Source organism: Anneissia japonica, unplaced genomic scaffold (assembly GCF_011630105.1).
Source record: "Anneissia japonica isolate Jap-2015-1 unplaced genomic scaffold, ASM1163010v1 scaffold904_len716149_cov161, whole genome shotgun sequence".
NCBI classification, from domain to species: Eukaryota; Metazoa; Echinodermata; class Crinoidea; order Comatulida; family Comatulidae; genus Anneissia; species Anneissia japonica.
Window position 1 is genome coordinate 449,731 of NW_022683714.1, and position 11,505 is coordinate 461,235.

At 36.0% G+C, this 11,505-nt stretch overlaps 1 protein-coding gene across 2 annotated transcripts; it reads left to right on the forward strand.

Moving 5' to 3' along the window:
- Positions 1-424: 424 nt before the first annotated feature.
- LOC117101023 (cytochrome b-c1 complex subunit 6, mitochondrial-like) lies at positions 425-9,537 on the forward strand. Of its 2 annotated transcripts, none has more exons than XM_033240895.1 (4): positions 425-542; positions 5,464-5,502; positions 6,852-7,013; positions 8,804-9,537. In XM_033240895.1, the coding sequence occupies exons 1-4, from the start codon at positions 498-500 to the stop codon at positions 8,834-8,836; spliced, it is 279 nt and encodes a 92-aa protein (XP_033096786.1). In that variant the 5' UTR covers positions 425-497; the 3' UTR covers positions 8,837-9,537. The 2 variants fall into 2 exon arrangements, with proteins under 2 accessions (XP_033096786.1, XP_033096779.1); XM_033240888.1 differs by lacking the exon at positions 425-542 and adding an exon at positions 2,728-2,776.
- The last annotated feature ends 1,968 nt before the right edge of the window (positions 9,538-11,505 follow it).

The window sequence follows — 11,505 nt, forward strand, 5'->3', positions numbered from 1 at the left end:
CCCTTCCCCACCCAACCCAAGAAAATATATCCTAGAGCCGCCACTGGTTCAATTTTTTTGCTCTATGGTTCAACTCATAGCCCCCGTAACTGATATCAATTATAGCCTATTTCAATATGTTATTGCAGCTGTGCACATTTTAAAATTGTATCCGTTTTCAGGATTTATAATTTCTTTTAATACTGTGTTTAAGTTTGAATTTTAATCACTAAAGATAAAAATCGTAAAGTCATTTATATAAGACGTCGTATGCTTATTATAACATCATTTGGCCCATTAAATGTGTTATTCATTATTATTATGGAATTTTCTATTTTTTTTTTTATTTTTTTTTTTTTTTTGTTTATGACATAAATTTTTATTTTAATGATACAATTCAGTAAACAGTATTATTATTAATATTATTATTTTGATAGTACTCCAATCAATGTTCGAAGGCCAAGACGATTGGGGGCGCTTTATTGAAAATCGACGATCGGCTAGATTGTAAATCCAAAATGGCAGGCGACGAAGAAAGAAGACTTGAAGGTGACCCACCAGAAGTAAGAATTGGATTGTATAATTATAGTAACAATTACTATAGGCTTGTCCATGATTATTATTAATTCAAGAGCGATTGGAGTTATTATGTACCGGTATTACTGTAGCCCGAGTTGGAGTGTCAGTCGAAAGTTGGTCAGCTCACTCTCAAATCAGCAGGGCAGGCAGGCAGGGAGCTGTTACCTCATGTTCGATTCTAGCTAGGTAGCCTACTACTACTAGGCTAGGCCTATCTATGTAGTCTGTCTAGCTTTTCTATGCCTGTATTGCTAAGCTCTCTCTTGTGTAGGGCCTGGCGGCGCTAATGCTCTTTCGCACCTAACTTTTAAATCTTAATATTTTTACGTCAGTGTTCTTCTCAGAGAGGCAGAACATATATAATAATTATAGAACATTTTTACATGATTCAACCACCCACAACCTTTTTCAACAAATAAGTACAGGACAGGAAACATGTGCTCGCTAGCACAATGAGAACTGCAGCCATTTGCTGTCAGTAGGAAATTGCCAGAATGTCCGAGTTTACAGTGCAAAGTTTTATGTAATTTAAAAGTTTATGAAAAATTAATTATTTGCATTCGTATATCATTTTAGTTATGCGTTATAATCCAGCGGAACAACTACTAATGCTAAACGGCGATTCAATGAACCTCAATTACGACAAGAAAGTTAAACAAAAATATGGTACTTCATGATGATGCCACATTTTGTTTGTCGGATGTTTCATGGGAACATTCCGAATCAAATTTTAATTGTTTCATAATATAAGAATTGACTCGGACATTCTGGCAATTTTCTACCTAATTGCAAAATAGTACAGCTCGTCGTGCTACTGTAGCAAGTGTAGAAACGCTGTATCAACCTCTATTTGTAGGTATCTATTTTGTTGGAAAATGTACTTTGTGAGCGGTGGATGCATGTAGAAATGTTTTATCATTATATGTTGTGACTATGAGAAGAACACTGAGGTAAAAAAATTAGGAATTAAAAGTTAGGTGCGAAAGTGAATTAGCGCCGGGCCTGGCCTAGAATAGTTCAGTCCAGTATTAAAACTCTAGGCCTCTGCAATAGTATAGGCTGCAGTGATACAGGGTTACTGGGTATATATTATTTTCGAGGACTTGGTAGCACAAGTGTTGGAAATATGGTGGAGTTGCAGCATTTATGGGGTATACTTGCTAGGCCTTTGTAGCACAAGTGTGGGAAATAACCGGGGTGAAATTGTTAGTTAATGTCCCTGGCCTCTCCTGTGTCAAAGTGCCACGATTTTCCACTCGATGTTAGCGGGAATTTTAAGCTAGACTGGGTGCCAAGCCGGTAAGCCCCTTGCTAAGCCTACCTTTGGTACAGCCATGAGATTGCGACCGGACGGAACACTCTTTGCCATCAGGAGCCAGTAGATATTGCGCACTCTCTGCCTCTATTAAGTGGGCCTTTTCCTGTCGTCTTTTAAAGCACAGTGCGATTTGGGTAAACAGTAGTTCAAGTCCATAAGAAAGAGTGTCTCATGTCTTCAAGTGGCTGCAGCACCCCCTGTTTAGTTGGTATGCAAGTGAGCTCCCCGGGGTCAGGGAGAAAAAATGTATAGGGGTGTCAGGAAAAATTTGGTCCGGTCCAAAATCGGTCCACCGATGTGGTTGTGGTACTTTACTGAAAATGCAGGAGAATTTAGACAAATTCAGGAGATCGAGAGAATGCATGAACATTTTTTCAAAGTTGGAACGATCACTTTGCCTAGGCCTAGCTAGTAGTAGTTAATTATTAAAAGCAAAGAGGATAACTTAACTCTAAACTATCTTCACGGTACAATATTTTAGTCACGGGTTCATTCCTATCCTAACCTTAATGCCTGCTTAATTAAAGCCGCAATCGCACTGGATTTAAAATAGGGAAATTTTTACCGAGACTGTGGGTAACATTAGTTTTACCACAGGCCATGGTGAAACTAACCATTCGTACAGATTCAACTATTGGGGGCGCTAAATCGTGACGTTGACGCTCACGTACGACAGATCGTAACAAGCTAAACCGCCGGGTTCTCCTTCTTGTTGTGACAGTGTTTCTTTGGACTAGGCCCACATCATGTTGTATTTGTTGATAATCGCGATGGATTGTCTCACCAAGACCTAGCACATTTATTAATGCTCCATATAAATCGGCCATTGAAACAAACCGAGTAAACAAGTCCAAAATGGCAGGCGACGAAGAAAGAAGACTTGAAGGTGACCCACCAGAAGTAAGAATTGGATTGTATAATTATAGTAACAATTACTATAGGCTTGTCCATGATTATTATTAATTCAAGAGCGATTGGAGTTATTATGTACCGGTATTACTGTAGCCCGAGTTGGAGTGTCAGTCGAAAGTTGGTCAGCTCACTCTCAAATCAGCAGGGCAGGCAGGCAGGGAGCTGTTACCTCATGTTCGATTCTAGCTAGGTAGCCTACTACTACTAGGCTAGGCTAGGCCTATCTATGTAGTCTGTCTAGCTTTTCTATGCCTGTATTGCTAAGCTCTCTCTTGTGTAGGGCCTTGCGGCGTTAATGCTCTTTCTCACCTAACTTTTAAATCTTAATTTTTTTACGTCAGTTTTCTTCTCACAGAGGCAGAACATAGGCCTATATAATAATTATAGAACATTTTTACATGATTCAACCACCCACAAAGTACCTTTTTCAACATATAAGTACAGGACAGCAAACCTGTGCTCGCTAGCACAATGAGAGCTGCAGCCATTTGCTGTCAGTAGGAAATTGCCAGAATGTCCGAGTTTACAGTGCAAAGTTTTATGTAATTTAAACGTTTATGAAAAATTAATTATTTGCATTCATATATCATTTTAGTTATGCGTTATAATCCAGTGGAACAACTACTATAATGCTAAACGGCGATTCAATGAACCTCAATCACGACAAGAAAGTTAAACAAAAATATGGTACTTCATGATGATGCCACATTTTGTTTGTCGGATGTTTCATGGGAACATTCCGAATCAAATTTTAATTGTTTCAAAATATAAGAATTGACTCGGACATTCTGGCAATTTTCTACCTAATTGCAAAACAGTACAGCTCGTGTGCTACTGTAGCAAGCTTGGAAACGCTGCATCAACCTCTATTTGTGCAGGTATCTTTGTTGTTGGAAAATGTACTTTGTGAGCGGTGGATGCATGTAAAAATGTTTTATAATTATATGTTGTGACTATGAGAAGAACACTGAGGTAAAAAAATTAGGAATTAAAAGTTAGGTGCGAAAGTGCATTAGCGCCGGGCCTGGCCTAGAATAGTTCAGTCCAGTATTTAAACTCTAGGCCTCTACAATAGTATAGGCTGCAGTGTTACAGGGTATATATTATTTTCGAGAACTTGGTAGCACAAGTGTCGGAAATATGGTGGAGTTGCAGCATTTATGGGGTATACTTGCTAGGACTTTGTAGCACAAGTGTGGGAAATAACCGTGGTGAAATTGTTAGTTAATGTCCCTGGCCTCTCCTGTGTCAAAGTGCCACGATTTTCCACTCGATGTTAGCGGGAATTTTAAGCTAGACTGGGTGCCAAGCCGGTAAGCCCCTTGCTAAGCCTACCTTTGGTACAGCCATGAGATTGCGACCAGACGGAACACTCTTTGCCATCAGGAGCCAGTAGATATTGCGCACTCTCTGCCACTATTAAGTGGGCCTTTTCCTGTCATCTTTTAAAGCACAGTGCGATTTGGGTAAACGGTAGTTCAAGTCCATAAGAAAAAGTTTCTCATGTCTTCAAGTGGCTGCAGCACCCCCTGTTTAGTTGGTATGCAAGTGAGCTCCCCGGGGTCAGGGAGAAAAAATGTATAGGGGTGTCAGGAAAAATTTGGTCCGGTCCAAAATCAGTCCACCGATGTGGTTGTGGTACTTTACTGAAAATGCAGGAGAATTTAGACAAATTCAGGAGATCGAGAGAATGCATGAACATTTTTTCAAAGTTGGAACGATCACTTTGCCTAGGCCTAGCTAGTAGTAGTTAATTATTAAAAGCAAAGAGGATAACTTAACTCTAAACTATCTTCACGGTACAATATTTTAGTCACGGGTTCATTCCTATCCTAACCTTAATGCCTGCTTAATTAAAGCCGCAATCGCACTGGATTTAAAATAGGGAAATTTTTACCGAGACTGTGGGTAACATTAGTTTTACCACAGGCCATGGTGAAACTAACCATTCGTACAGATTCAACTATTGGGGGCGCTAAATCGTGACGTTGACGCTCACGTACGACAGATCGTAACAAGCTAAACCGCCGGGTTCTCCTTCTTGTTGTGACAGTGTTTCTTTGGACTAGGCCCACATCATGTTGTATTTGTTGATAATCGCGATGGATTGTCTCACCAAGACCTAGCACATTTATTAATGCTCCATATATATCGGCCATTGAAACAAACCGAGTAAACAAGTGAAAAAAATTACAAAATTACTCAAAATCAAGACACTAGCAAACACGCGCAAAATTAATCAAGATGTTTGTGTGTGACGTTTTATTCCAGGTCACAGCTCATGCGTAATTGCCTGACAGCCTGAGGAAGGTCATTCACTGTGATGACTTGGGAAGTTTACCCGACTCGCGCTGTTCGCATTGGACTTTCCTGCTAGGTAAAACTAACCTGGTCAGTTTTCCTGGGCAAGCGGGACTCGGTTAAATTAACAGCGCGGCTTGGGTAAGTTTCCTGTCAGGTAAACTTCCTGTGCTGTTCGCACTGGACTAATTATGGTAAAACTAGCCAACGTGTTGGTTAGTTTTACCAAAAAAAGTCCAGTGCGATTGTGGCTTAACACTTGTGAATGTGTCTAGTGCGTTACCTAATAATAATAATATGTTATTGTATTTAGTGAAGCATGGACTTAATGCTACTGTTTTCTATTGATTCCAAATAATTCTGGACATTTTCAGGATGAGGAAGAAGAGGAGGAGGAAGAAGAAGACCTCATTGTAAGTTAACAGCATCACAACAAATGTAGAATTTCAAATGCCTGGAAAAAAAAGTTTATTCATTAGACCATGAAACTTGGTCTTGATAGAATGCCTCCAGTACCAAATGTTATTTGAACATTATATAGACCAACTACGGAAGCACCTAAGTGCCATTCAACTTGACAACTTGTCAAGATAATTTATGTTGTCAAGTCGACATAATATACATATCATGTCGACATGAAGAAATAAACATTTTATTTTTAATTCACAAACACAGAGAAACAAAAAGAAATACATATTTGTTTTCCACCTGTCCTATGTGCAACGGCTTAAGCTTCCTGGTCTTTCCTCTAGCGAAGACCACCTCAAACGTCTTTCTATCTCCTTTGTTACCAAAATTAACACTGTTGATGAATAGCACCAAATTGCATTTTTAGCATTATAAGTTTGAATCATTAAAGTAAATATTATTGAATCATCAGAAAATTTTATAATTTAAATGCCAAACTTTTAAATTATGCTTGTTTTACAGATTTTTTATAAAATTTTTAACTTTGAAAGTTTGAATATAAATAATTTTTTTGTAAATTTTGTAATATAGATTCTATGGGAATCTTTAATCTTTAGATTTTAACCAGCAGTCTATCATTTAAGCCAGTATTTGCAGAGTAATAAAAAATTAAAGCTGTGATCCAACCAGCTCTGTGCTCCTAATTCGAGTTGGTATATTTTTTTTCACCCTAGAAAGTGCATGAGTAACTATTTTATCTCAACCAAAATTGTAATTGATACCCTGGGCAAAATGTTGCAGACCAATAAAATTGGCCAGAATTATGGATCCTTTTTTTTTTTACACTATAATAGAGGGTGACACATTAAACTTAGCTGTTATTCAGAGAATAAAACACAAAATCGAAATAATGAGATGCTTCATAAACCGAGTCCCATTACAAGGCTTAGGGAGTGGAGATACATTTTTTTTCAGCCGTGAGAAAAAAAAAACCATGAGCAGTCATAAGCTTTGAACCCAGGTATTTGAAATGTAAACATCTTGTCCACCAAGCTACAATCTCCACTAGATTTCACTAGTAAATATGTATTTGTTGTAATAACAAGATAGCGCCCTCCACCATTCTATGCGTAACAAATAGAAGACGTCAATGTAAGAAGGAGCATAACAAGCAAGAGTAATTTTAATTGAGAGAGGGCGTCCTAGTTGTTACTATGGTGGGTGTTCCAAAATTTGCATGTAGATCGTAGATGTCAAAGTTCAAAGTAATTGTAATTGTGTGAAGGCGCCCTACACGGCGTCATTACAAAATCTTGTTATTATAAAGATCTTTGTTGTCTGTTTTGGTTACAAGGACCCTGCGGATGCTATACGAGAGTCGTGCCAAGATCTCGCGGAAAGCCAAGCCTTGAAGGCAGAGCTTGATGAGTGCACAGCAAGAGTGCAAAGTCGAAGCAATACTGAAGAGACATGTACTCAAGAATTATTTGACTTTCTTCACTGTGTAGACCATTGTGTAAGTGTACAAATTTTCAAGTTTGTAAATCGTTCGTCGCTCGCATCACAAACTTAACGCAATCAAAGTAGATTATGTTAGTCTGTGAAAACAGAAATAAGTGCGTATTGGTTGTCAAGCAATTTTGTATTCATTACCACAAAAAAAGTCGGAAATGATAACGGTGCGTATTTTAATACGTTATTTTGTTTTCACAAACTAACACAATCTACTTTGATTCGTGACCAAGAATCGGTATTGGAATTTTTTTTTTTTTCTATACCGTAGTCCTAAGCCAAATTCTACGGTTCATTTCCAACCACCACTAAGTATGGTATGGTTAACACAGGGCTATAATTCGTGATTATGGTAAATTTTCTACATAGCTCAAAAAGTGGCCTTTCTAAACAATTTAAGTTCTTTGGGTTGGGGATCCTCTTTGGTGTACAATAATTGTTTGATGGGTTTTTTTTTTTGGATTTTTATTCGTCTCTTCATCTTATTTGTTTCTTTTATTTAACTTCTTTTGGACATCTGCTGAAAGCACCTAGAGACCTAATAAAATGCACTATTAAGTCTACATCCATTACCATTATTATAATATGTAGCAAAGACAAGCCAAAGCAATCACTCGTCGCAAATTGTGTTTTAGAGATAATGACCAAAACATGCTGGAATGTCAAATTTTTTCAATCTAGTTTATTGCACTCAACTAAGCTTTATATATCTATTATGTAATGTATACATTATGCTTGCTGTTATTTTGAATATTTTCAATGTTATAACAATTTTTAACCATTTAGTGATGGTTTCTGGCTGAGAAATGCCTGAAATCATAAACTTTGAAGGCCAATTTCTCAAATATTATCCTTTAAAGAACTGAATTTTTAAACTTATAAGGAAACTTCATAAGGAAATGTCAGATTTAAATGATTCTTTTACCACTTTATAGCTCTCATTTTACTTTTTAAGTCTGTATTAATAACTAAAAATAGAATTTGTGACAACTGAATAGTTTGGCTTGCCTTTGCCACATATAATCTTCTGCAAGAATTTTGGCCGTATGCTGTACAAAGCTTTGTATTCGTGTATGCATAAGCAGATTAAGGATTAGGTGCAGACAATTTTTTTTTTTAATTTTAGATGGGGGAAAAAAAATTACAATCAAATTTTTAGTCATACAGTGCCATTTCCAGTCATCTAGAAGTGCAATTATACAATAATAATAAAAATATTTATTTATAAAATGCATTTTCAGATTTCTGTTCATGTGCTTTACATAAAATGATGATAAAATACAATATTAAAATAGGCGACATTATAAAATGAAATTACAAAAATATTATATAAAAAGACTACTAAAATATATTTATTTCTCTTTTGGGCCCAGTCTATTTCAAATTCCTGGATCCATTTTGAATCTGAATTGTAACATTATAAAATCCAAAACTTGTACTAAATTAAAATCATGATACACTATGTTAGTGATGTCAGTCAGTCATTCATGTAGACATGCTGCGCATCGTTGAATTGTTCCATAGTTTTTCTGGCATAGATTAAAAATAAACATATTCCATTGTTAAATGTCTTGTATCTGCCTGTCTCATTACTTTCTCAGCGACAACTCAGGTCTATTCTTAGTCTTTGCCAGTACAGTACTATGAATAGAGAATCATGATATATGCTTGTTGTCTATATGAATTACTGACGTATCACAACAATGACTATCAGTTAATGTATTCCTACTTTTGCAGCATTCAGTAAATCATTTACCAGTTACAATAATTATTTCTTTTTTTTGCTTTTTGCAGGTTTCACAAAAGATATTTTCGCATTTGAAATAACAAAGGCATATCACAAATTTGCATTATAAGGATTTGAATGTGATTTCAGCAAGAGTTGTATTACTAGGAATGTTAACTTTGTTTTACTCCTTAGTATGTAAAACACCCACATATTTATGGGTTCAACATCTTCGAAAGTAAACGAAATCAGAATGCTCATACAGGCCGCCTATTGGAAGAAGACATTCTACCCTAGCATTTAACACCTTTCTCGATAAATAATAAAGGATAAATTAATAATTATATAACTGGAAATTATTTCACCAAATAGTAAACCATAAAAATATAATGATAACAGAATAATAAAAACATGATATTTATGTTCAAAATGGTAACATGTTTCATATTGAGTTGGAGTTTTATAATATTAAGATTTGCTATTGAACTGAGATGACTTACCCCCTCTGGTTATTGAGGATGCATTAGTAATTATAAGACAATGCAGATTCTGTGTTAACTGTCAATATATGACTTACCATCCTGATTGAGCTAACTTAACATCCTGTCAATTTAAAGGAAATTCTCACATTGCCTTGTGATAGTCTAAATCTATACTACTATATTAAACTATATAAATTGTGTACTACATCTAATACTAGTACATTAGTAGAATTGTGACTTGTATCAATGTCATGGTTAATGAGTTCTTTAATGTTCGCCAGTGAAATCAATAAATAGAATTTTGAAATGTTATATGCAAATTTTGTGTGAATAAGTTTGTTTTATTTTGCAGTTGTTTATTGTGCAGATCTCCGAATGATGAGTAATTTGCCAGACTTACTAGCTATTTTTTTAACGATTATCACCATTAATTATTAATTCAATCTGCTTTTTCTGAACATCTACCCACATTCCCGATAATCCCTTCTCATGCGTAAACCCAGAAGAAGCTGATAATATCCTTGACTACCATCATAATCAGTGGCGGCTCTAGGATATAATTTATTGGGGGGGGGGGGCGCTAAGATGTCCGACTGGGGGATAAATATTTATGGGTGTAACTATAGTGCACAACGTTATCTGAATAACAATGTTAAATGTGGTAAATCGAAATGTATGGTAACTTAGTTTTCATATACACCTCTGATAAATTCACTATTCCCATAATAAATAATAATAGTACAGTAATTGAGAATTGAGAATACAGTAGTTTTGAAATTGGTATCGGTGAATAGATAGAAAGCGTTGGTTGTGCAGGTGAGAGCTTTGAAAATCAGGAGGAGTATTGTGCACTTAATCCTATCATCGATTTTAAGCCAATGATGATTATGTATATTGAATGATGTGTGAGCATTTTTGGAAGTTACGATTCTTGCAACAGTATTTTGTAGTTGTTGAAGACGGTAAATGGAAATTTTGAGGCGGCTAAACAAGAGAGAATTGCAGTAGACTAAGCGAGATCTTATGAAGGCATGTATAATTACATGAGTGGTGTGGCTGGACAGAAATTTTCTAGTAAGTGCAAATATTATGGAGGAAATTTACAGATTTCGTTACTTGACTGACTCTCTTAGTCATGGTGAGATTTTCTTAAAGAAGAAGGATCCACATATGGAGTTATGAATGAATATCGGAAGAGATACTGATATTAGAGCGAATGTTATTTGAACCAAAAATGATGAATTGTGATTTGTCACCATTTAAAGGAGCATGTTGATGGATAACCATAAATGAATTTCAAGAAATGCAGTTGATCAAAGTCAATGAACAGTGTATAATTGGATGTCATCAGCATAAAGATGGTAATCAATTAATCAAACATTTTTATTCATCAAAAAGCGCACAAAAATTACAAAGATGAAACAGACCTCCAAGAAATCCCAGAGGGCTTATAACATGAGGCCCACAGAAGAAGCTACCGGTAGTTGCAATTTATCAACAAAGACAAATAAGATAAATAAATAATGAATAAATATGAATTATACCACCAATAGTATTTTCACTATTATCCCCATTGTAACTAATTGAAGAAATCGGTGCTAAATTTTGCCTCTAGTGTTTTTTATTTTGTTTTGTTTTTTAAATAGCTACCATAGTTATTTCAATCTGTCCCTCTCATAGGCATATTAACGACTTAAATTCATTTTGATGGCTTGGGGCCACTCCTACCACAGCAAATACAGGTTTAGGCGTATTATATTAATATGTCACACCATATTTTTTGACATTTCAGCCTGATGCATATTTTTTTTTTTTTTCACTAAGGCAAACCACCAGTGGAGTATTGCAGATATACAGAGCCCCTGTTAGTAGTTGAAGCCTTTCTAGTACTGTAATGGAAGATTCATTCAGAATGTAGGCTATATCAGTCATTTATTCATACACAGTGGCGTATCTAGTGGGAAGAGGGGTGGGAGCACGCCCCTCCAAAATTACTCCCCCTCCCCCCACCCAAAAAAAAAATCATGGTCAATAGTTAAAAATCACCTAAATCATCTTATTTTGCGAATTAAATTCAGCACCCCCATTTCAAGACTTCTAGCTAGATACGCCACTGTCCATTATTCTTAAAATTTCCGCACCTATCAGCCCCAACCAAATGGAAGAATCAAATTGCGAAGATTTTATGAAAAAAAATGTTACTAGGGTAGCGCGACAGTATTATCTGATCTGCTGTATTGAGGGCGCACTTCACTATCACGCCGCCATTTTTTTCAGTAGGTTTTGCA

Bases quoted from the DNA above. Each gene is read 5' to 3' on its own strand.
- LOC117101023 (XM_033240895.1), top strand. From the start codon at position 498: ATGGCAGGCGACGAAGAAAGAAGACTTGAAGGTGACCCACCAGAA. The intron at 5,503-6,851 runs GTAAGTTAACAG...TTTGGTTACAAG, and splicing joins AGGAAGAAGAAGACCTCATT to GACCCTGCGGATGCTATACG. The intron at 7,014-8,803 runs GTAAGTGTACAA...TGCTTTTTGCAG, and splicing joins TTCACTGTGTAGACCATTGT to GTTTCACAAAAGATATTTTC.